The sequence below is a fragment of the Lachancea lanzarotensis genome, scaffold LALA0S10 (genome assembly GCF_000938715.1).
Source record: "Lachancea lanzarotensis genome assembly LALA0, scaffold LALA0S10, whole genome shotgun sequence".
Taxonomy (NCBI): domain Eukaryota; kingdom Fungi; phylum Ascomycota; class Saccharomycetes; order Saccharomycetales; family Saccharomycetaceae; genus Lachancea; species Lachancea lanzarotensis.
In genome coordinates, this window is record NW_019212888.1 from 39,920 (window position 1) to 64,543 (window position 24,624).

Below are 24,624 nucleotides of genomic sequence, written 5' to 3' on the forward strand. Positions count from 1 at the left end.
GTCAGCGTCTGAACCCTTCTGTAAAGTATAGAATCCACATCATAAAATGTCAGAGAGAGATTTGATCTTATTTCTTTAAAACGCGGTGTGTGGGTGGAGCCCTTAGTTGGAGCATTGGGGTCACATGAATGTCACGCGTATTCACATATTCACCAAAGTGTACAAATCACATGATTCCGGATTTTTTTTCAAATTGTCTATTGCTTGATTTAAGGTCTCTCTCTAGTACTTTATTCATCAACTGTGGAAGTGTGTAAAGTGTAATTTGATCGAGAACATATCGAAAGCGTCGTAACTCTTCTAGTACCAAACGGTACGCCGAGAAACGACGATGTTCAACCCGTCTCAGCGATTTTTTTTGAACTCTTATCATGCGTGCGTTGGAAATACAATATCACGTCGGCTGGCGCCTCTAGCTTGTAAAAGGCCACTGTTCCCGCAATCTAAGAGTCTGATTTACTCCCAGATTCAGAATAAAGGGTTTTCAACTTGTAGAACACTCTCATTTCAGCAAAGTTTGAAGACAAGGGCCCTTGAGGCTTCACCTGCATCACAGTCTAAAGTGCAGGCCAAGAATGACAACTCCAAGACACCTACAATATCCGAATTGAAGATCTTGAAGGACTTGTTCAAATATATTTGGCCCAGTGGAGAGAAAAAAGTCCGGATTCGTGTTTTGATTGCATTGGGGCTTCTGGTAGGGTCCAAGCTGCTCAATGTGCAGGTTCCTTTCTTCTTTAAAAACATTGTTGATTCCATGAATGTAGAATGGACCGACGCTACATCTGTCTTACCGGTCGCCATTGGAACTCTGATTTTTTCTTATGGTGCTGCAAGATTCGGATCTGTTCTTTTTGGTGAGCTACGAAACGCGATATTTGCGTCTGTGGCTCAAAACGCGATTACCAAGGTCTCTATCCAGACCTTTCGACATCTCATGAAATTGGACCTGGGTTGGCATTTAAGTCGACAGACCGGTGGTCTTACAAGGGCGATGGACAGAGGTACCAAAGGTATATCCTACGTTCTGAGCGCCATGGTATTTCATATCATTCCAATAACTGTCGAAATTGGAGCTGTTTGCGGGATTCTAACTTACCAATTTGGAGCCTCTTTTGCAGCAATGACATTCACTACCATGATGTTGTATGCAATCTTCACGTTTAAAACCACTGCATGGCGAACAGAATTTAGAAAATCGGCCAACAAAGCCGATAACAAAGGAGCTTCAATCGCTGTTGATTCATTGATAAATTTTGAAGCTGTCAAGTACTTCAACAATGAGGATTTTCTCGCAAAACGGTACATGCAGTCTTTGACCAATTACAAGGACTCCCAAATTAAGGTTGCCCAGTCGCTCGCATTTTTGAACGCGGGTCAAAATTTCATTTTCACATCCGCCTTGACCGCTATGATGTACATGGGTTGTACAGGTGTAGTTGACGGGTCTCTATCAGTAGGAGATCTAGTTTTAATTAACCAATTGGTCTTTCAGCTGTCTGTTCCTCTCAACTTTCTAGGCAGTGTCTACCGCGAGTTGAAACAATCTCTCATAGATATGGAATCTCTGTTCCGCCTCCAAAGAAACAAAATAAGCATTAAAAATGCAGAAAAACCATTAATGCTGCCGGAAATGTTGCCTGCTGAGATAAAGTTTGAAAACGTTTCGTTTGGTTACGATCCGCAGAGACTGATCTTGAAAAACACCAGCTTCACCATACCTGCTGGGTCGAAGACCGCAATTGTAGGACCTTCAGGCAGTGGTAAATCGACAATTTTGAGACTTGTTTTCAGATTTTATGACGTGCTCGAGGGGCGTGTGCTGGTAGATGGGAAAAATGTCAGGGACATTGACATAGAGTCCCTCAGACGCTCAATTGGTGTTGTTCCGCAAGATACGCCTTTGTTCAACGAGAGCATCTGGCAAAATGTCAAGTTTGGAAGAATTACAGCCTCAGATGAAGAGATAGCCTTGGCAATTGAAAAGGCTCAATTACAAAATCTGATAAACAACCTTCCGAATGGACGTGATACCATAGTTGGAGAACGAGGAATGATGATTAGTGGAGGAGAGAAACAAAGACTCGCAATCGCCAGAGTTCTTTTGAAAGATGCCCCGCTGATGTTTTTCGACGAGGCTACAAGCGCATTAGACACACATACAGAGCAGGCTCTGCTAAAGACGGTGAGACAGCACTTCAAATCAGGTTCCAAGACCAGCGTCTATATTGCCCACCGTCTGCGAACGATTGCTGACGCTGATAAGATTGTCGTTCTTGAACAGGGTCGTGTCAAAGAGGAAGGCAAGCACACCGAGCTTCTCGCCCAACCTAATTCTCTTTACAGAGAGCTTTGGGACATCCAAGAGGACCTTGAGCTGTTAGAGGAAGAGTCAAGAGAAAGAGAGCTCGCAGAGAAGGGGTCTGAGACCGAAGGACAATGAATACGTAAGATCACCACCTTGTAAATAGTCTTCACGTAGCCAAACGCATAGAATAAAAATGATTTTTGGCGTTTCCGTGGGCCCACATTCGGGAGTTGGCCGAAAGGCAATGAACGATTGTGATTTTAGACGTGAATCTTTGAACTCGCAATTGAAGTGAAGTCTTTTGCTCAAGCACGGTAAAAATAAAATCATAAATCTCACGAGCAGCCAGCGGTAAGCGACATTCAGTATTGACGGTGTTTCATTCTTCACTCTAAAGTCTCATTTTTGTTCTTGGTGAACTTCCCGCTTGTTCTCTCGACCTCGACGAGTTTGAACGCACTTTCATCCAGAAGATCAAAACTCGAAACATAAACAAGGGTAAGTCCTCTTGTAAAATTACGCATTGTTATTAGACAACACATATCATCAAAGTCTGCATTGAAATAACAGCAAGTTAACTCATTTTTTCGTTTTCCAGTCCTCTTAAATTCTATTGGGTACCCCCAAAAGTGACCAAAAATTTCCCGGTTTACTACAACAAAAAGCGCCTCGCTCATAGAATCTCGATGAACTTGTTCAACACAACATTAACCTAGCCTTTCATTCTTTATCGACCGCTGTCGCGCTTCCGCTTCAACCTTGTCACTTTGTCCTCTTCTTTCATTTGACTTCTCTGATGAAGAAAATCAGCATTGAAATTTAAATGAGGGCGCCAATTAATAGTAATTTAGAAATCTGGCAATTTACGTAAGCTGAAAAATATTGAAAGATAAATTTCTCATCGGCTGCGATGAGATAAAATAGAAGTGTGGAAACTTAAGACTCATGGGAGGTTGGCAACCTGCGTATTATTCTTGTTCCTTATAACTTTCCCAGCTTCTGAAAGCTCGTCAAACTATTCTAGTTTCTTTCGTCAGACAGGCGAGACTTGTTTGGGAAATTTTTGAAGCGTCTTTTTAGCGTTCCTGTAGCCTTCAAGAAATGTGTGGTGTGTTAGGTATAGCATTGGCAGATCAAACCAATACGGTGGCTCCTGAACTTCTCGATGGATGCCTGTTTTTGCAGCACAGAGGTCAGGACGCCGCTGGGATTGCCACCTGTGGTGACAGAGGCCGTCTTTATCAATGTAAAGGTAACGGCATGGCCAGAGATGTGTTCACTGAATCGAGAATGGCAGGCCTAGTAGGGTCGATGGGTATCGCACACATGAGATACCCCACGGCTGGATCGAGTGCGAACTCCGAGGCACAGCCGTTCTATGTTAACAGTCCCTACGGTGTTCTACTGGGCCACAACGGTAATTTGGTCAACACGCTTTCTCTCAGACGCTACATGGACGAAGATGTACATAGACACATCAACACCGACAGCGACTCTGAGCTACTGCTGAACTTGTTTGCAGCTGAGCTCGAGAAACACAACAAGTACCGTGTTAACAACGACGACATTTTTCACGCATTGGAAGGCGTGTACAGACAATGTCGTGGTGGCTACGCCTGTGTCGGGATGCTGGCCGGTTACGCTATGATTGGATTTAGAGACCCCAACGGGATAAGGCCGCTTTTGTTTGGTGAAAGAACCAGACCAGACGGCACCAAGGACTACATGTTGGCGTCCGAAAGTGTTGTGTTGAAAGCCCACAACTTTACAAAATTCCGCGACGTTGCGCCCGGCGAGGCTGTTATCGTCCCCAAAGACTGTGGGCGCAACCCACCTGAGTTCAAACAGGTTGTTCCTGTGAACTCCATCCGGCCAGATCTTTTTGAGTACGTGTATTTTGCCAGACCAGATAGCGTGCTCGATGGTATCTCAGTCTACCACACAAGATTAGAGATGGGTATCAAGCTTGCAGACAGCATTCTAAAGGAGTTGAGCCGCGAAGACATCGACGTTGTGGTCTCGGTTCCAGACACCGCTCGTACTTGTGCTTTGGAATGTGCCAACCGTCTTCAGGTACCTTACCGCGAAGGTTTTGTCAAAAACAGGTATGTGGGGAGAACATTCATCATGCCTAATCAGAAAGAGCGTGTTTCGTCAGTGAGACGGAAACTAAACGCCATGGATTCCGAGTTCAAGGGCAAGCGTGTTCTGGTGGTCGATGACTCCATAGTCAGGGGAACCACGTCCAAAGAAATTATCAACATGGCCAAAGAAGCCGGTGCTACAAAGGTGTATTTTGCATCTGCGGCCCCAGCGATCCGCTACAACCATATCTACGGTATTGATTTAGCCGACACAAAGCAGTTGGTGGCATACAACAAAACTACTGAAGAGGTCAGCGTCGAGTTGGGCTGCGACAAAGTATTCTACCAATCTCTCGAGGATCTTATCGATTGTTGCAAAACTGACACCATTTCCAAATTCGAAGTCGGTGTCTTCACCGGGAACTACGTTACTGGAGTCGAAGATGGCTATCTCCAAGAGTTGGAGAGGATGCGTGCGTTGAACGCTGGCTGCAAAAGCGACGCTAAGGCTGAATTTGACATTGGGCTTTACAATTCCGCTGACTTTTAAGTATGAATAGCACTGTAGATATAAATATAGAAAGTATAGAATTGGGACAAATTCTGCCGAACCAATTCACAGTATTCTACCGAATGACCATCGTCCTGTAGAAATCATTCCAGTCGTAGTGTTTGGTTGATAGAAAGGAGCCCGCCGGCTGATTCCAGTTCCAACATTTAAGCTCGAGTTAGCATTCTCTGCCTAATAACACGCCTTGTATATATCAAGAAATTGAAAATTAACAACCTTAAAGCCTCGAGTTCGAACTACCCAACATAGGTTTAAGGTCACTCGATAGAGGCTATGGGTCTCAGCGCCTGGAATGAGCTGCTGGATGCACACCGGGTGCCACACAGCGAAGATGCGGATCAAGTGACGCTTGTTTTGTCAGCCGAAACCCAAAATATCTTGCAAGATTTTCTGGTAGGAGTGCTACAAGTAAAAGACGAAAAACCCAGTTTGGCTGCAATCGGTTACTACCATAAGGTCTTGGATTTTGGTTTAAAAGAGAGGCGCCCATTGTCTATCCATGTTTACACGGTTGCCTCGCCTTTAACTGCTACCGCGGTAGATCTGTTGTCGATATTTGTGGGCCCCGACACCGTTAACGTTCGGTGGGGGTTTTTGCTGGATTGGCAGCGAGGCTCTCACAAAACATGGTTGCGTGGCCTTCGCGAAAGCTTTGATCAGCTGCAACACAAATTGGGCCGAGATTTAGAGAATTTGGACTTCTGTACCGTCGTGCTCATGCGGTCCCAAATTTGTGTGGGACTGGATCTGAGATCCCCGCATTGGAATTCGCTCAAAATGGAGTTTCTGAACCAGTCGCTCAGATCATTGGCCCTTCTAAGACGTGCTTCACTGCTGGCAGTCGAACAAGACAGTGCGCCGGAACTTTTGATAGAAATATGCAGAGTCGTGTTGGGCCAGGAGTCAAGCCAGACCCCAAACTACATCGACATGAACAGGCTGTTTGTGCCACGAGGCTGTGACTCCGAGCCCAAAATCAAGACCATGGGCGAGAGCTTTCCAGTGTCACAGATCGAAGCCGAATCGTTCATAGCAGGTCAATTCGAACGGCTTATTCCTGGTGCGTCCGACGAACAACAAGAAAAAGAACGAAAAGAACGAAAAGAAGAAGTTGAAAAAGGGGATGACCCAGAATTTGATCAACTCTCTGATTCTTCATCTCATGATATTCCAGAGATAGATGTGCAGAAAAAGTTGGCTCAAATTTACCAAGAACAGAAGTCATCGCTTTTGGACCCCGTTGCAAGTCACGAATCTACAATTGATATCCCAAGCGCCAAAGAGGCCTTGGAACTCTGACCACAGGTGCCTATATCGTATAGAGCGGCTGCATCACTTTCACATTGCCAAGAATCTACTATAGCTCTTGAATCTCAGGGTCCATTCGTGCTCGACGATGTCACGCGGTACACACAAATTTTCAAAACACACAAGTCTATCTGCGCCAGAGCGAGCCAGCCCTTCAAGAGAACAAAAGGCAAGAAACGAACTGTTTTAACTCGATCTCAACTCAAACTTTTAGGAATCAACGTTGGAAATTTTGAGAATAGCCGTATTTCAATACTTTCAAGTACTATTGCCTTGGCCTGCGTATAAAGATTAGCGTCCTGGAAAACCAACATTTTTAGCGCCATCTTGTGAAAAAAAGAACTTGAGACCCTTTTGAGAATTCCAAATTGAAAGAGATCTGAAAACAGCTTTGTTGTGTGCATTGGTTGCGCTCAATTACGGTAGTAAATATTTGATGGGTTTTCAGGCCAGTAAAAGTTCGAAAGCTGACGCTGACGTTGCTGCTAATCAATCGGATATGCCAGACCATGCGGGAAAAACGACAGAAGAAGTCACAGCGACACAGGAACAGCTTAGAGATGAGACGTCTTTTCAATCTAAAGTCGCTCGACTGAGTATATGTGAAGACGGTAAATCACGAGAAATGATCGTGAAAAGCATCCAAGGTCTTGGTCGAAACTCTAGTGATTCGCCGGTTGATGAAGATAAAGAAGACAATGAACAACCAAAGCTCACACAGATTGGACCAAAAAGTGGATCAAAAAGAAGGAGACGATCAAGCGGAATCACACGTCCAAGCCTCGCTCACGTAAAGGGCAGCAATGGCAATGTTGTTTCTTCTTCTTTGTCGTCTTCGGTGGTAATTCCGAAAAAGAAGAAAAAAACGTCACAGCCAACGCAGCTCACTATCCATCAGAAGTCTTACGAAAAAACTCTGTCGATCAGAGATATACGAGATCTAATACTCTATCTTTTTGACGATACTAATAATGCGCCAAAATGGCTGACGGTCGACAATCGCTCCGCTACAAACAAAGTAATAGTCCTTTTCGTGCCTGGTCTGCTACCAGAAGATTTCGAAAACAACACGGAGCTTACTGGCGACGGTGAAAACGCATCTAACTCTACCCACGAGCCACAATTTTTACGTCAGATGCAACGTGTGCCCGTCACAACACCAGGTTCGGCCAATACAGTCTACTCAGCTTATAATGCCTTCGTGAACGTTAAGCTCACAAAAAAAGAGAAGGAGCTAAAGAAGCAGGAGCTAAGTAGCAAGAAGATAACACTGAATGACTTAGAACTTCGACTTGATCAATTGTTGGAGAGTGAATACCCGATTCATTTAGATACTCATGGTCTTAGTAGTGAAGAAAGAGAGCTTTTGTCAGTGGAACACAGAGACCAGGAGCCCACGTGGAAAAACACACACGCATTTGAGCATGGTGGATCTCGAACTTTCTCGATGGATTGCGAAATGTGCATGACCGACGATGGCCTTGTTCTCACTCGCGTCAGTCTCGTTGATTTTGATTGTCGCCTCATCTATGACACCTTAGTGAAGCCAGATGCTACAATCACAGACTATCTGACCAAATACAGTGGTATTACTGAGGAAAAGCTGAGAGACGTGACAACGACTCTTGAGGATGTTCAGCGTGACATATTGAAGATAGTTAGCGCCACAGATATCCTAATCGGTCACTCTTTACAATCTGATTTGAACGTTTTGAAGTTGAGGCACCCTAAAATTATAGATACCGCGATAATCTTTGAACATAAAGCCGGCCCACCTTTTAGACCGGCACTGAAATACCTAGCTTCTGAGTACTTGAGCCAAGAAATACAGAATAGCGATGGACTGGGTCACGATTCGTTCGAAGATGCCCGAGCTTGTATGGAGCTCACTAAACTTAAGATAGTCAATGGTCTGAGTTTTGGAGTAGGTATCAACACTGAGAATCTTTTCCACAGACTAGGCAAAAACGGCATAAGGAGTATGTGTCTGAACGACTATGCACCAAAACCAAATGGACTGGGCGGGACAGGGAATACTACCGAAACAAGTGTGAGATGTCAAAATGATGACCTCATTTTGGAGAACATTGGTGAGCATCTAAACGATTTCAATTTATTCGTGGGAAGGTTAAGGGATATTGAGTTTGCCAAAGGTTATGCTGTGCCTTCTACATCTGAGGCTAGAATTTCGGAAGTTTCAGCTGCCCGAGACAATTTCTTCACCAAGCTGCAAGAACTTTATAGTAAGAGTCCACCCTCCACTGTCTTTTTGGTCTGCTCTGGTAATGGAGATACAAGAGCATACAGCAAGATTATGGACGAACTCAAGAAGATGAACAGGGATGATAGAGTTGAGGAAAGGAAGAAAAGGGAAAAAGAAGTTCAAGAAGCTGTTGTACAGGCTAGAGAGGCATTAATGTTACTAGCGGTCAGGCCACTGCCACTTGATGATGCTTAAAAGACCACTATTGGTCAGCAGTAATTCAGCCGGAATCATCAAACGGTGTGACTTGATATCGGGTTTGCAATTGCTCACAGCAGGTTCAAATAAGAAGTCGGAAATCTGTGTTAATGCGCAAAAGTGGCAAGTGACCTCGAGACACTAGGAACGGGATGAGCGGCAAATAGCTTTGAAGTGAAGCTGCTGCATATACGATCAGCTCTGTGATATGCTGCATAAGGCACGCTCGCAGTTTCTGATCACGATCGAATCATCCATTATTTCGTGCCAACTAAGCGGATTGATAGAGGTTGGAATGCACGCAATCATTTACATTCTGCGACAACTATTACTTTTCGTGAGAAGATACGGTTGAAAAGCCATTGAGGTCGAATGGAGGATGGGATTCCATATGTTTTCTGATGGTCATTTTTTATAGACGTTACAACTTTGGGTGGTAGGTTAAATTTACATAGCTGGTCCGTGCAGCTTTAAGTGGTGTTAAAACCCATGAGAATACGCAGGGTTAACTGAAGAGATGAGAAGAAGATCGGCTCTTGGGAAAAAACGAGTGTTGAGAGGTTACTGTAACGGGCCCTAGCCGGCAAAGTTCTCAAAATTTTGAGACATTGTTGAACGAATCCTGTAGCACAACCGGGAGCATTAACAGATGTATTGAATGTAGGACTGCACCTGATTTCTTGTTTAAGATATCAGCAAATGAACCTTAGGCCTTCAGTCCAGCTTGATATCGCCGTCAGCCTCGCCAATTTTACTCTCTGGAATATCTTCGCCACTATTACTCGCGTTCGTTTGAGCTGGGGAGTCACTGATCTCTGTAGTTTTTCCAACTACTGCGCTCTGTTCTCGCACACGATCCTCAGGTTCTTCCTGCGTGGTAAACCCGGGCAACGACTCCTGACCACCCACAGCGCCTCTTATATCATCGGCAGACAGTCCGTTATCAGCAGTATTTTGGCCATTGATTGACGGTCCATTGTTGTTGTGATTACTTTGTTTAGTGGTCTGCCCTACTTGTTGTGTTCTATCGAACAAAGAGAGATCAATGGTTTCGTTGGGATTTGCACTCAGAACATCCCAAGCCGCATTTTCGCTTGCAAGCCATGTTTTATACTTGAAATTGTACAGCTCTTCGTCGTTATTATCGTTCCCGTCGGATTTTTCAGCGGGCGCACTTCCGCTTGGCCTGGGTTTCACCGGTGTGTGCCAGTCGAATTTCCAAAATTTACAGTTGCTGTTACCAAAGTTGTATGTGCTAGCATTATTGGCTCTGGAAATTAGAGCATTGGCTTCCATGTAGGCGACAGAGTATCGTTGAGGTCGTTTAGCAGTAGATGTTTAAACATGAGTTGCGTTCTTCTCACCTTAAGATATCTATAAGCTTTATTACGTGGATCGACAATTTCGTGGAAAGCGATACACATTTATCTTGGACAATTCTTTAAGGACTATCTGTTTGACTAAGTTGAAAATACACTCAGTTGTGTGTCACTATCGGGAACACATTATTTTGCGTTACCCAACATCTTCTTGCTCATCATTGGTTCAATCTCACAGCTGAACTTTTTTCGTGTCATGTTGAGTATATTGTCCAATCTTAATATATCAACACCAGATCACTTTGCACTTAACTGTCCAGCGACTGAAGAACAAGTCCACGATGGATGAACTGGTGCGATGTTGAGAGCGTTTTTACCTTAGGTGTGCGGTAATTCATGTTGCTGTAAATTCGATGAATAAAAGGTTTCAGTCCTCACCTATGTAAATTCATCGCTCTTCGACCAAGCTGTATGGCTAGAAAATATATGTGAATATGAATTGCTCGCATTAGTAGCATTCGACCACCCGAATAATCGCCAAATTTTATTTCATCTACCCGAATTGATAGTACATAGCTAAGGAGTCGAACGCGATCACAACGCGTATCGCTTATGACTCGCTAATATAGGATCAACCATTTTTTCAGCGTATATTCCGCCCTTGCACTGCATGAGGCGGCTTACCTTACACTCAGTGTCAAAAAAGAAACAAGGAAAACTGCATTAGAAATAACGTGCGCAATATGAGCGACATTTTAAACTGCATTTTTCCTACCTCCAGACTTTACAAAGACTGCTTTCTCTTACCAGCTGTTTTCAGATCCAGTAAATTGCAATCCAGTTTACTGCAATGTCGAAATATTGCTCACATAGCTGTCTCGAACTCTGAAAAGCTATGACACTCGCCTTCAAAGCTTTCCTTTGACGATCCCCAGCGTCACCCAGTTATATTTCAACTATAAACATTAATATTTTACTGACGCTGATGCTAACCAAAAAGCTGCAATATTACGTGGAGTAAAAGAACAAGATAAAACGTCAGTTGTTAACCGATTAAACAGCCCAAAATGAGACTGTATAGAGGTCACTATTCCGAACTAAGGTGTGACGTTGAGCTCCTAATGGATCCTAAACACGTCCTAGTTCAAGACGTTTCGATGCTATCTCACTATACACGGAAATGAAAGTAGATTGATTGTTAATGACGTCCATGTTGAACATCAACGATGAACCCGACATAAGTCAAGGGTAGCGTGAGCTTAGTGGCACTGGATTCGGCCACGAACATCCCGACCGGCTATAATGGAAGGTAGGAAACTCTCCAAGAAACAGCGGATGGCCAAAAACGGCGACCTCACGAATGAAGATGATGCATACGATGCCATTTTCAGTGGGGATTTTGGATCGATGGAGATCGGTAACTACATTGGTCCCAACGAGGGCCAAACAGAGCATCTACCGAATGCAGTAGATTTTGAAGATGAAGACGAACTGGCAGATGAAGAATTACCGGATGAAACGCAAGCCAGCCATAGTAATGATCCTGAACACAGTAATGACGATTACATGACACTAATGGGTGGTCATGGTGCTATTCTGGACGGAGGTAACCATAATGGGTACCACGATCAGAATAACACACTCTTTTTGGGAATCGACGAACACAGTGGGCCTTACCCAGAGACTGAACATCATGTTTTTGGTGGGTTTGCCGACGAGAATCAAGTAGAGCTGGAAGAGAAACAGAAGCGGGAAGAACAGGAAAGAGTGGTACGAGAACAAAAAGAGCTGCTTACTTATTATTTTCCAAAATTTCAAAGGGGTAAAAACCTCAAGCTACTCAGTATAGTACCGAGACAGCTTGCTCAATACCAATGGCAACGTGAACTTTACCTTTCAAATAGACACATAAGGCCGTTCATGCCACTCAAGCTCAAGTTTGAAGTGCAACCGGACTCGCGTCGGCTTTTTCGCGCTAAAAGCAAAAACTGGCAGGTCATAACCCAGCAGTCTAAGCGAAAGAAATCGGGTCTCGTTACCGTTTCGCTAGATGAAATATATGGAGATAGTACGGTGCGACAAGAAGGCAGGAAAAGTGACGGCAAAATACCGGAAGAGCTGTTAATCATGGCCGATGATTGGAACTACGAGAAGATAGTGGGCGAATCCGACACCGAACCCGAAAACATTAAGCCCGAGATCAAAGAATCGGCAAGTCAAATTTTTCGTGATCACAGTGTTCCTGCGACACAAGGTGGTCCTAATTGGGATGAAGAAAACCTTATCGAAGGTAAAATCTATCAAAACAAATTGTGTCTCGATATGAATGATGAGAAACTGCTCTTTGTACCAAGCAAACATCACGGCAAAAAAGACGTTAATTCCAATACAGCACTACTGGCTTTCAATGAAAAGACCCTCACGCAAAAATTCAACATTTCTAATGATCACAAATACAAAATTCTGAAAGAAAACTATCAAACTAAGATTCGGTCTACGATTTCGAACCTCACGATCGAACACTCACAACCTGCTCTCAGACTTCAATCTCCATTTTACAAGGTGGTACCGCCTAAGAACACGATCCGCAGCTTTCACAGACCGCACTTTGGCAGTCTGATTCGTCCAGGAACTAATATTGTGTTGAGCAAGCTCAAAGTGCGCAAGAGAAAGAAGGATAAGGGCAAGGATGTTCGAGAGCTTTTTTCAAGAAGCCACGACCTTACTCTGGGAGATAGTGCTCCAATTTTTCTGATGGAATATTCCGAAGAAACTCCTATGGCCTTGTCAAAATTTGGGATGGGTAACAAGTTGATCAATTATTACCGTAAAACCCACGATAAAGATATTTCGAGACCAAAATTACCTGTTGGTGAAACACACGTTCTTGGTGTTCAGGATAAGTCGCCCTTTTGGAACTTTGGCTTTGTTGAGCCTGGAAATGTTGTGCCGACGTTGTACAATAACATGATCAGAGCACCAGTTTTTAAACACGATGTGTCCCGTACCGATTTTCTGCTTGTCAGAAGCACTGGCAATGGGATGGGTAACCGCTTCTATTTGAGAAACATGAATCATCTGTTTACAGTCGGCCAGACTTTTCCTGTCGTCGAAGTGCCGGGTCCTAATTCTAGAAAGGTTACGTCCATGGGAAAGAGCAGACTTCGGATGGTTGTATACCGGATCTTAAACAAGTCGTCAGAGCATAGGCTGTTAGTCAAACAAGTGGCGAGGCATTTTCCAGATCAAAATGATATGCAAAATAGGCAAAGACTAAAAGAATTCATGAAGTATCAAAGAGACGGAGATGATCACGGTTTTTGGAAACTTAAGGAAGCTGAATCATTACCAGACAATGAGAGTGTCAAGAAAATGATTGTCCCCGAGGATGTTTCGTTGACAGAGTCCATGTATCATGGTCAGCAATTTCAAGAAGACAATGAGCAGTTTAATACTGATGAGAAGCTAAGCAAACTAGAGGAAAATCTTATACCATGGGCAGCCACTAAAAACTTCATGAACGCGACGCAAATGCGCGCTATGGTCCAAATTCATGGTGCCGGTGATCCCACTGGTTGCGGAGAAGGCTTTTCGTTTTTGAAAACTTCCATGAAGGGAGGGTTTACAAGATCTGGATCAGAGCTGTCTCAACAGCAGATCGCTGGAGGTCATAGCTATAATGTCGCTCAACAACAAAAGGCATATGAGGAGGAAATCAGTAAAACATGGTACACGCAAGCTAAAAGCTTAAAAATTTCGAATCCTTTCGAGGAGATAGAAAACCCAGATGTTGTTAACAAAACAAACAAAAAGGTAAAGTCGCATCGTTCAGACAATAAGGTGCTAAGAATTGTACGGAAAACGCGAGATGAAAATGGAATTATTCAGAGACAAACGGTTGTAATTAGAGATCCAAGAGTGATTCAAGGATACATTAAAGCTTACGAAAAGAAACGCCAGGAAGCTGAAGCCAATCTTGGTCTAGAAGAATTGATGAACGACAATATCGATCTGGTCAGTGGAGAAAACACTGAAGAGAAACAATTGAAACAGAAGAAACTTCTTGAAGAGCAGCTAGCCAAGTTACAAAAATCGCAAGAGAGAAGGCAAGCTCGCAAGTTAGCAAAAGAAAAGACCACGGACGGCAAAGTGTCCAAGTCAAAATCCACAAACAGAAGGTGTGCTACATGTGGCATGGTGGGACACATCAGGACAAAAAAGACATGTCCCATGTATAATGGTTCTGCGGGGCCTGGAATGGGAGGAGCGCCTGCTACTAATGGCTCTGCCGGAAGCCCTCCGGAAGGATCAGCGGAGGTCAAAGATGAGGAATAGCGGAAACGTAAGTCTGCAAGAAATGTTTTGCTTCTTTCATACATATAGATTTAGAATGCTGATGACATAAAGCATAGAGACGGGTTTAGTTCAGTTAAAAATGCATTAGGGTAGCACCATCACATAATTGGCTGATCAAGTGCGCCTCCGCGTCGTAAGCAGCATAAGCCACATAACCTGGGGCACCTTTTGGAGTGTCTATTGGGTAGTGAATAGACGCAACATCTTCGTTTTCTTTGATGCAGAAGGAGACCGGTTTATCATTAGGCTCATAGTCATTCGTGATTTTTTTCATGATCGTTTTGAACTCCCCTCTCTTGTCGCAGCTTGGTCCACCAACGGCAAAAATTTTGAAAGCGCTGGTATTTTCACCGACAGCTTCTTTGACAGGAGTGCAATGAAACCAGTCGTAGTTGACTCTCGTCGAGTACTTGAAGAGTTCTACAGCTGCTATAAGAATGAGGCCAATGCCAACATATTCTAAAAGTTTAAATACTTGTGGGGTCCTCTTAGCCATTGTTCAAAAGTTTGGTGGGATCGATCGGTGATGAAACTCAAGAACTTTTGATCAAGGTTTGTGCGTCTATTTGATCGATGATTGATGGGCATCTCAATGATTTTGTTTGATTTATATGATCAAGGTCTCGAACTTAACCACGAGATCACGAAAACGAAACCATCAAACAGGCTTCACAAGAAACTTTTTTCTGAACGCTGTATCGAAGTACTCAGTATTGCGGTAGGAGTAGTTATGCTTCTAGATATCATTGAATTTTATTATCGTATATAGTTTTTCGAAAAGGTTTCTCAATAAACAACATTCGTTCCAGGAATGCTTACTTCTTCTGCCACCTTTCCGGGAACTGGTCTTTTTTTTATGTTTTTGTTTGGCAAATTTTAAGTCCAAGCTAATGGTAGGATCTTATTTGAATACGTTGAGTCCTTTCATTCGTAGTTGTATGATCCCTTGATCCAATCGTTGACCAAAGCAAGTGCGTTTTCAGGTTGGTCATAAGGAACCATATGACCACCGCCGTAAACTCTTAGGAATGTAAAGTTTTCATAATTCTTCACCTTACCGGCCTTTTCTCCCGTGGTACTGGAGATCCAGTTCTTGATAGGTTGGTCCTGGAACTTTTCGCCGTGCTTCCAAGGAAGAGCATCCGACCAGGCTTGATTACCCAACCAATTGCAGATAAAGTCTTTGTCACCAGCGTAGATCAAGACTGGTAGCCCTTGGTTAAGGAGGTTAGTCACAGCCTTATGGTAGGGTTTCATCCAGTCTCCCGCGAGCAAGAAATTTCTGTTGATGTCAAAATTGCAAGATTCAAAGTTGTCAACTTCGGCGCCGACGGCCTGTTTGACAACGTCCAAATTTAAGTACTCATCCATGTATTTCAATTCTGAGTAACACAACTCGCCATTGCACTCCTTGCGAATGTCGTAGACATTCTTACCGGTCTTTTGGTATGGGCCCATTTGAGCGTTGTTACAGTAGATAGAAGCTGGGACACAGGTCCACACAGACTCAGACTCGTAACAGCTTTCGATGAGACTCAAACAACGAGGTAAGGTGTCCAACATACCTTCACACTCTGCAGGTTCAAGTACAGAGGGTTCTCCACCTTCACCGCAGGCCATTGGCTCGTAGTAAGGGTACTGCGTCAAAGGGTCTGTTAGACCGTTACCAATCAAGACAGACGTCAAGTTGAAAGATCTTTCGTGAACAGGGTGAGACAGAATCTCCGTTGCAAACACTGGAATGTAGTGACCAGCGTAAGATTCACCAGCAATGTGAAAGTCTTGGCCAGAGGCATATTCAGGGAATTGCTTGAAGAACAGGTCAAGGAATGCGTACACATCCTTTCCGGCAGCGACGGTGTTAGAGACCCCACTGGATCCTGAGTAGGAGTACCCAACGTTAACGGGCTGGTCAAGGAAAATCACGGAGGCGTTGGAGTTCCAGGCATGAGGGTTGTAAATGGGCTTGATATCGGAGCCGATGGACGAAGGACCTAGTTCAAAAAAAAGCCCGGTCAAAGATGAACACCCAGGTCCACCGTTTAGCCACAAGATGACGGGGTCGTTTTTGGGGTCATTTCGACTTTCGAAAAACCAATAGAAGAAATGCTTGTCTTCTTCCTCTACATCGAGGTACCCCGTATACTGTTTGACATCTGGGTCAATACCGAGCACTTTAGGGTCCTTGACTTTGTTGACACGCAATTTGTGCTCTGGGTGCTTTTGAACCACAAAATCCCATTCAGAGTCTGGTTTTGAGTTAATCTTGGATTTTGGTTTTGTGATGAACTCCAATTCCGAGGTTTCCTTGGGGAACAACATTCCCATTTCTCCCCACACTTTCTGAATACTTTTGGGCACCGAGTCCAATACCTGCTGTTCATTCAAGCCCAAAGCGCTAATGGCTTTATCTAGTAACGTATTGGCCTGGAAAACATTCTGTAAGGAAGCAGCTTGAACCGACGTTGCGGCCAAGGCCCCCGCTACTAGTGTAGATCCTTTCATCGCTTAAAATTTGATTTTTTTGATTATCGAAACTGGGAACTTTTCTACCTGTTGAGTTACTCCTCAACGGTCTTTGCAAAAGAAGCTTAACGTGGCGGCAGAAAAAAAACACTATTGGATGAAAGAAGCGGTTTACTAGTAGTTTAGTTTCGACTATACAACACGCTCTTTACCCTTTTGTATCGTGGTTTCTTGGAAGTGGTGTTGAAACCGCCAATGTCTCCAAATTCTCATTCGCCTTATATAGTCTCCCTGATAAAAAAAATAAGGGGGTGCGGAATTTTACCCCTTGGTCCAAGAAACGACTATATAAAGGAGGGGAGTTGTTGATAAGACGAGGGAAACTTGAACTTAGAGGGTTATGAAAAAGGATGGACCACTTCTTTGAAGATAGTAGAGGAGTAGTCAGTAGTAGAGATGCAAGTAGAGTAACTGGATTATGGTAGCTCGAGAGTCTCAAGGGCTTAGCGGGTTTGAGCACGGGTCTAGGCATATTTAGGGAACTAGTAGACGATGTCTCTGAGTATGATTGATGGAGTTTTACTCTTGCCAACGCATTTCATCTTCGAGGACTGGAATCAAACTTGTGTGATGAGACAATTTGAAGTTAAAGGAAGTGATCCAACGTCTTAGAGAGCGAGATGGCCGAAATAAAAGTTCCGTTGCGTGTCGGTCAAGACGGACTTAGAAATTAGACAGAAGGGTTACCATACTCAAAAGACAATGATACAACCTAAGTAAACACATCTGTGATACTTCTTGTAGTCACAATAGTATAGTGACAATTATATTTACACCGGCGCAGTAAAATGCTTGAAATTCATAAATTATCGACAAACAGAGGGCAGCCAAAAAGCCAGAAAATTCAGCCAAGACAAATACAACTGCTATTATTGAAGGCTAAGACACATCTGGGATATTCCTTGGAGCAACTTCGCACGCTCTTTCTATCGTTTTCTCTTCGCCAAGCGTGCGTATTCAAGTCCGTGAAATTTCTGAAATCATCTAAAGTTCACTCAAACGCATCAAATAAGGTGTCCAACGGTGCTAAAGAACTGACCAGAAAGGTTTTCAACCCACCTTGCTCGAGACTTACCTTCTCTCTCGAAGAAATACAAATATCATTATGTACGAAAATGAAATTTGGGCTAGCATTATAACCATTTTTAATCAACCTATCCAGTAATCTCAGCTACGACTATGAACAAGAATGTTACATACATCTTACTACAGCTACCACTTCTGGGATACGCGTAGAAACTTATGATCTTAAGTACAATTTGCCAAGAAATCCATCGCTTTGCACGATACGCACATGACCTCGAATGTTTAGTTTTCCTTAGGCCTTTACCGTCGCCCTATATATATATAAAGTAGTAATCTCAGCCCTCATCATCGTCATAATCAACCACTAGAGTTCAACGAAACATAAGAACCAGGCTTACAGTCGGTTAGACTTTCGTAACTGCATTGAGTACAAGCTTCAAATTCTCTGACAAAGGAATTGTTACGCTTGTGTTACTTTTTTTAGCCCGTTTTTTTGAGCGAGAATGCAACCACCAGCGGTTCTGCCGACATCAATTGTAGTCCCGGACTTCATTTTGCGTACGTCGTCCTACGTGTGGTATTATTGTCAAAACTTCGTAAATGCAATTCCCGGAAGTCATTATGTGGTCGATTACGTGAAACGTTCGCACCAACACGATCCGTACCGGACTATGGTCGAGATTTTTCTGATTATTTATGGTATCGTGTATTTTCTTCGGAAACCTCGAAAACAGGGCTTCCAAGCAGGTCCAAAACTTACCGATAGAGAGACCGACGCTTTACTGGACGAATGGCAACCTGAACCAGTGACACAGAGTAGTTCCAAAGTTGAATGGCGCACAGAAAAGATTCCTGTGGTTTTGACGTCCAGCTCGAAGACTTACATCGACTTGTCGCGTAACAACGGTGCCGAGCTGTATGAGAATGTCCTAAACTGCTGCTCCAACAACTTCTTGCAAATTACGTCCGAACCGGACGTTTTGCAAGTCGCCAAGAACTCTATTCACAAATGTGGTGTGGGTGCTTGTGGACCAGCCGGGTTTTACGGTAATTTGGACGTGCACACCCACCTCGAATATGATTTGGCTCGGTTTTTCAACACTGAAAATGCAGTGTTGTACGGTCAAGATTTTTGTATAGCTACCTCCGTTATCCCTGCTTTCACCAAACGTGGTGATGTCATTGTCGCAGACGACAGATGTAGCGTTTCGATACAAAACGCACTGCAATTGAGTCGCTCCACAGTTTACTACTACGACCACAACGATATGGATGCCTTGGAAGATCTATTGCAACAACTTCAAGAGCGAGAACTCAAGGACAAATTACCTGCTTTGCCAAGAAAATTTATCGTCACCGAAGGTTTGTTCCACAATTTAGGTGATATCCCACCACTTCCCAAACTTGTGGAGTTAAAAAATAAGTACAAGTTCAGGCTTCTCGTGGACGAAACATTCTCACTGGGTGTTCTAGGGTCTACCGGACGTGGTATCACGGAGCATTTCAACCTCGATCGTCAAAGCTCGGTTGATATCACCATTGGATCTTTAGCTACCGCTTTGGGCTCGTCCGGTGGGTTTGTTCTTGGCGATTCCGTTATGTCATTGCATCAAAGAATTGGATCACACGCTTACACTTTTTCTGCCTCGCTTCCATCTTTCACGGTCACAGTGGGGTCGGAAGTGCTAAGACGTTTGGAAAAGGATAACTCGGCGGTCCAAAGACTGCGCCAGTTGTCAAATCGGATGCATCATTTCTTCCGCGAAGACAAAACCCTCAAAGAAATTGTCGAAGTTACATCAGACAATGACTCAAGTGTTTTGCATTTAAGGCTAACTGAGGACTTAAGAATTAAAAAGTTCAATTACACAGAGGAGTCTTTTTACAAAGAGATCAGCGTCATGCATAGCAAGTATCTGACCGACAAACACATTGACTATTACGAAACGGAGGAAAAGTTTCTTCAAGAGATCGTTGACTATTCATTGAAGGAGTTTAACGTCTTGATAAGCCGGAACACCTTCGTTCTCAAGCACGAGACGTTGCCAATTATTCCTAGCTTGAAAGTATGCTGCGGTTCCAAGATGAGCGACCAAGAACTCTTACGTGCTTGCGAAAGTGTGAAAAAGGCGGTTGTCTACATTGTTACTCAGGAAAATTGATAAATTTCAGTGTTCATTGTTGTATAAGACTTTAAAATCCATATTAAAAGGAAGGTTCTCCTGGTGTTCAAAAGGAGCAGAGTACTAAAGATTTGTAGGAGTTGTAATTGCATTGTTTCTATATTCACCAGACAGGTTGCTCATGAGCTCGTACATATTTTAGGCCGATGCTATGCTTCCGGTTCTTCTGCGGCTTTGAAGCATGGAGGTGCACTCAAACTCGACCCTGAACAGGTTTCCCTTGCTGAAAGTGATGAAGAAAAGTATACTCACCCAAAACATGGGTACAGCATCAAACACGTATATGCACCACTCGTGGTCCATAAGGTAACCGCCCCAACCCTGAGCAAACTCGACAAGTCGGACGATTGACCGAACCAAGATCAAAAGACTGCACACGAATAGGTTATAATTCAAAATTCTCCACTGTCTTGATATTTGGGATGTCAAGGGCGAAACCTTGTCAGCTAAAAACAGGAAACGGAGCTCGGTGATGACGAAAAGCCCGAAAGCGAACACCTGAACAGCGAGGCCTCCGATGACGATATCGGAACCCAACTTTTTGTCGTCAGAGGTACCAAGAATACCACCACCGGCGCCCTGCAGAAGAATACTCAACACGTCGGCACCAACAAAAATGGCTGTGTTGAACCGAATGGGCACGAACGAAACTTTTGTAGCGTTCATCAAGATCATGAGTCGGCCGAAGATCATGTAGATGGTTGCTGCCATAAACGCTGCAGCCACCAGTAGCATCACTGTTTGGGCCACGTACGGACCTAGTGCAAAAAGATCGCTTCTCGACACAATCCGTGCGATGTACCCACCGCACTCCGTGAGAACCCCAATGAGCAAAGGAATGAATTTTGTAACTAGCCTTGTATTAGTGCAGGGTGTGGCTGGCGTGAAACCGGCTTCGATTGGGCCCTGTCTTGCTTCCTTGTCAAACTCGGCCAATCCCAGCTGCCGCTCGACTTGGTTGCGGTTCTTGCATCCCAAACCGATCCGCACACATAGCAGCACGAACGTGATGCCGAAAAGCGCTGCAAAGAGTGCTCCTGCGCCCAAATTAGGCTTATAGGTGTAGTACGGAAAAACTCGATATATTTCCGGCTCTCCAGTCGGGGTGGTCGTGCTGCTGTATGATGCATAAACCAAGTCTGTTGTTTTGGAGGCAACGGTCGCCGTAACGGTGAACAAAGACATATTACTGATCGGTGTGGACTGAGTGCTCAATACTGTATGACTAACACTACTGTAAAAACGATTTATTTTCTATAGCGATTTCTGTTCAAGAGCCCTCATCTCTGGTTATGTGCGATCTTCTTATACTATTTACTTTTCACTCATCATCCATCAACAAGTGTGTTTTCATTTCGGCCGTTGCCATTTTCTCGCTATCTGCACAGTTGAACGCCGAACGCCTCATTTGACCTCCTACAAGCCTGCCAAGAGCGTTAGTTGAGGTCTAAGGTGACTATTTGCGATAACTACTAAACAAGACTCGGATATTTCCTCGAGCGTGCCTGCTGTAAGGTTGCAGGGTCCCTCTAAGCCCAGGGCACGCAAAGGCTTAGTAGAGCTCCGAAAAACCCTACGCACAGCCTCGGCGATGATGGCTTGAAATTATTACTCATGTATAAGAACCGATGGGCTTGCACCATCATTATCTACTAAACTGACGCTATAGTTAGCAAGGACCCTAGAGTTTTCCTGTAAAGCATTGGTATGGATGACTATTGTTGGAAGCATGAAAGATAGCGTGAGTGGTGGTTAAGCTTGCTTACTGCGACAACCTCCGCTATGAAATTGTGCAGGGTTCAACCAAACTCCTTTATTAATAGACTACTAATTATCATCTATTTATAGGAATTGAGTATCTATCAAGTTCCTGAAATGTATCTGCGATTTGGAGAGTACTCTACAGTTTGGTCTACAGGTGAATCGGTTGTCGAATAAAGTGCATGAAAGATTGCAATGTGCTGTTAATTCTTCTTTATTGGGCATCTCATATGTTATGGTGTAAAAAAAATCCTAAATTCGTGTTAGGTAAGGGTTCTTGTTGATGATTATAACGGTCGTGAAAAATAATTATTCTCGAGACCCGGGTTAAACCCCCAAAACGTGAAGTTATGTGGTCGCTGGCGGGGGAGGCTTATCCTTGGGATCACGGCATTGAGAAAAACCTGGCAACAGATGGAACGCTTATGGGGACTTTTTGCGTGCCAATTGAATATTTTACGATTTAAACTTTTAATAACACCTTCCACAACGTTGTGGCACAAGTCCCTCGGGTGGCCGACGCCCTGTTTGCGATGATTTTGTCTCTGGAGTGTTTTTTTATCAAGAAGAGCGTCCCCTCGGCTGGTTGATAATTCTCGTAAGATAGAAATAATTGTTTGTACTCGTTTTGTCGTCGCAAAATAAATGTCATTGATTGTTTCCACTACTATAAATCCTAAGACTCATAAAATAAACACCGGTAATTGTTTCTGTCACTATAAAGCGGAAGACTCTCTGTTGAGCTTAGATTTATCTTTCTTACTGTATTTGGTACAAACTAGAGGAGCTTGAAGGCTGGATAAAACGTCCCTGACGGGTCTGAAAATTTCCGGGAGCTACCAAGTCTGTGAAAGCTGCAGCATAGCTAATAATGTCAACGCAAATCGTGCCAATCAACTTACATCAGTTTTTGTTTTAGTTGGTTCTCTGATTATTTTGTCAATTTCTGTCGCTGTCGTTGGGTCACGTGAATATGACGCTAGATAGACAGAGGCTCCCAACAACAATTCCTGCTAGAGTCTACAGCTAGTTTTTGCAGCATGAATCGACTGTGTCCTGTGTAAAGAATGACAAAAAATCTCAAAATTTACAGAAGCAACCCATTACGTGCTCTGCTGGCTACTCAAACAGAAACTCTCTCCAGCAACTATCATGCATTACGTGCGTTACCTGCGAGTTACTCAAGATCGAATTTTACCCATCTATAGCCACCCACCTACCCACTCGTTTCTTGGCTCAAATTACCCATTACGAATATCAGACTCTGACTTGTAGAGACTCCAGTGTACTTGACAATTCTGTCGTTACTGTCACTTTGACACGAGAGTGACTCCAAACCGCGAGAAACTCTAGCACCATTTGACGCTAGAGCCCGAGACTAGTACAGTCTCCCGAAACATTTCTACAACGTGCTTTCAAGAACAGGACCATGCTCTTGAAATTATCAACTATTAAAACACCAGTCTAAACAACAACCATGCGACATATCACTTCACAGTAATAACGTCTACTTATAGGTATTGGGTGACAAAATAATTACCACACACCATCTTTTGAAACCTCTGTCTGTCGAGTGTTGCGAATCTCTTGGAAACGCAAGGACTAGATGATCAACTAAACATCTACCTCGAAGATCAACTAGATGTCCGGCCAAACGTTTCTCTCACCTTCGACGACGCCGAGCCACCTATGACCTGAAATATATAGCCCATAACAACCATTCTCGAAAACATTCATCTTCCCTCCATGATTTCCCTCTTAAGTTCAAAAGACCTTAAGTAATTCGCCAACTTCATAACTTAGCGTTAATATCAACCATCGCTACAACCGGGAACGGATTTTTTGATACATAAGCTCTTTTCAAGCGGCTCAAAATGGGTATTTTTGGCAAAACTCACCACGAATCACCCACAAAACATGGGCATGCGCCCGATGTGAAACTCACCAAAGAGGACCATTTCAAGTTCCGGGCTAGCTCGGTCCACGATCCGGTCCTGGAGGCTGTGCAGGAAGCTCAGCCATTTGAACAGGCTGCTGATACATCGCAAGATGATCCGAACCGCCAGTCTTATTATTCTGGAGAACATGGAGATAATCATCCACGAGACGTGTTTGGACAAGCAATTCAACAGCCAGATATATCGAATCCAACGCGTTCCAGAGACGAAAGACCTTTGGACACCATCAGAGGGTTTGAATATTCGATTTCCGGCGATCCTTCTTGGGGCCAGCGGCTTGAAACGCAGCAGTATGGGTTTCAAGTGAGACCGGGATTCCCACAATTCGGAAATGCCGACCCATCAGGCCTAAATCCGTCCCATCAGCCCTACCTGATGGGTGAACAGGCGGTGTACACGGCGCCGGCGCCAAATCTCGGGGGTGAAGGAGAAAAGAAGAAGAAAAAACGCGGACTTTTTGGACGTAAGAAAAACTGAGCAAGACCCTTGTCGAGGTTGAGATAAATCTCCACTTGAGGCCAACAGATACCCTTATTACTCACTATACTTTTTTTATGCTATACTTACGTTTTATTTTAGTAGCTGGATCTTTTTCGAATAGACCGCTGAAGATGGGCGGAAGTTGGTGACACGGTCCAGTGCCATGGTCATGGAGTATGTGCTGGCTAAGCATTTCAATTTCGTCCTGCTGTCGTCTTCAACTGTCGCGAAGAGTGTGGCATTGATTTTTATTTTTGATTAGTGTTTTCGTCCAAAAACAAGA

General features: G+C 43.8%; 11 protein-coding genes across 11 annotated transcripts; 7 read left to right on the forward strand and 4 right to left on the reverse strand.

Moving 5' to 3' along the window:
* Nucleotides 1–331: 331 nt before the first annotated feature.
* Nucleotides 332–2,443, forward strand: ATM1 (LALA0S10e00474g1_1; the record flags this gene model as incomplete). The annotated part of the gene is made up of 1 exon (XM_022775358.1): nucleotides 332–2,443. One exon carries the CDS (start codon nucleotides 332–334, stop codon nucleotides 2,441–2,443), a length of 2,112 nt encoding a protein of 703 aa, XP_022630233.1.
* Nucleotides 2,444–3,409: 966 nt separating this feature from the next.
* ADE4 (LALA0S10e00496g1_1) lies at nucleotides 3,410–4,942 on the forward strand (the record flags this gene model as incomplete). The annotated part of the gene is made up of 1 exon (XM_022775359.1): nucleotides 3,410–4,942. One exon carries the CDS (start codon nucleotides 3,410–3,412, stop codon nucleotides 4,940–4,942), a length of 1,533 nt encoding a protein of 510 aa, XP_022630234.1.
* Nucleotides 4,943–5,236: 294 nt separating this feature from the next.
* On the forward strand, nucleotides 5,237–6,262 carry DYN3 (LALA0S10e00518g1_1; the record flags this gene model as incomplete). The annotated part of the gene is made up of 1 exon (XM_022775360.1): nucleotides 5,237–6,262. One exon carries the CDS (start codon nucleotides 5,237–5,239, stop codon nucleotides 6,260–6,262), a length of 1,026 nt encoding a protein of 341 aa, XP_022630235.1.
* A 508-nt stretch (nucleotides 6,263–6,770) lies between these two features.
* RNH70 (LALA0S10e00540g1_1) lies at nucleotides 6,771–8,729 on the forward strand (the record flags this gene model as incomplete). Its single annotated transcript, XM_022775361.1, has 1 exon — nucleotides 6,771–8,729. One exon carries the CDS (start codon nucleotides 6,771–6,773, stop codon nucleotides 8,727–8,729), a length of 1,959 nt encoding a protein of 652 aa, XP_022630236.1.
* A 717-nt stretch (nucleotides 8,730–9,446) lies between these two features.
* RTT102 (LALA0S10e00562g1_1) lies at nucleotides 9,447–10,028 on the reverse strand (the record flags this gene model as incomplete). The annotated part of the gene is made up of 1 exon (XM_022775362.1): nucleotides 9,447–10,028. One exon carries the CDS (start codon nucleotides 10,026–10,028, stop codon nucleotides 9,447–9,449), a length of 582 nt encoding a protein of 193 aa, XP_022630237.1.
* A 1,325-nt stretch (nucleotides 10,029–11,353) lies between these two features.
* Nucleotides 11,354–14,386, forward strand: TAF1 (LALA0S10e00584g1_1; the record flags this gene model as incomplete). The annotated part of the gene is made up of 1 exon (XM_022775363.1): nucleotides 11,354–14,386. The coding sequence occupies one exon, from the start codon at nucleotides 11,354–11,356 to the stop codon at nucleotides 14,384–14,386; it is 3,033 nt and encodes a 1,010-aa protein (XP_022630238.1).
* A 94-nt stretch (nucleotides 14,387–14,480) lies between these two features.
* Nucleotides 14,481–14,903, reverse strand: LIP1 (LALA0S10e00606g1_1; the record flags this gene model as incomplete). The annotated part of the gene is made up of 1 exon (XM_022775364.1): nucleotides 14,481–14,903. One exon carries the CDS (start codon nucleotides 14,901–14,903, stop codon nucleotides 14,481–14,483), a length of 423 nt encoding a protein of 140 aa, XP_022630239.1.
* Nucleotides 14,904–15,331: 428 nt separating this feature from the next.
* On the reverse strand, nucleotides 15,332–16,912 carry PRC1 (LALA0S10e00628g1_1; the record flags this gene model as incomplete). The annotated part of the gene is made up of 1 exon (XM_022775365.1): nucleotides 15,332–16,912. One exon carries the CDS (start codon nucleotides 16,910–16,912, stop codon nucleotides 15,332–15,334), a length of 1,581 nt encoding a protein of 526 aa, XP_022630240.1.
* A 1,550-nt stretch (nucleotides 16,913–18,462) lies between these two features.
* Nucleotides 18,463–20,121, forward strand: LCB1 (LALA0S10e00650g1_1; the record flags this gene model as incomplete). Its single annotated transcript, XM_022775367.1, has 1 exon — nucleotides 18,463–20,121. One exon carries the CDS (start codon nucleotides 18,463–18,465, stop codon nucleotides 20,119–20,121), a length of 1,659 nt encoding a protein of 552 aa, XP_022630241.1.
* A 159-nt stretch (nucleotides 20,122–20,280) lies between these two features.
* Nucleotides 20,281–21,327, reverse strand: LALA0_S10e00672g (LALA0S10e00672g1_1; the record flags this gene model as incomplete). Its single annotated transcript, XM_022775368.1, has 1 exon — nucleotides 20,281–21,327. The coding sequence occupies one exon, from the start codon at nucleotides 21,325–21,327 to the stop codon at nucleotides 20,281–20,283; it is 1,047 nt and encodes a 348-aa protein (XP_022630242.1).
* A 2,450-nt stretch (nucleotides 21,328–23,777) lies between these two features.
* Nucleotides 23,778–24,338, forward strand: LALA0_S10e00694g (LALA0S10e00694g1_1; the record flags this gene model as incomplete). Its single annotated transcript, XM_022775369.1, has 1 exon — nucleotides 23,778–24,338. The coding sequence occupies one exon, from the start codon at nucleotides 23,778–23,780 to the stop codon at nucleotides 24,336–24,338; it is 561 nt and encodes a 186-aa protein (XP_022630243.1).
* Nucleotides 24,339–24,624: the final 286 nt, after the last annotated feature.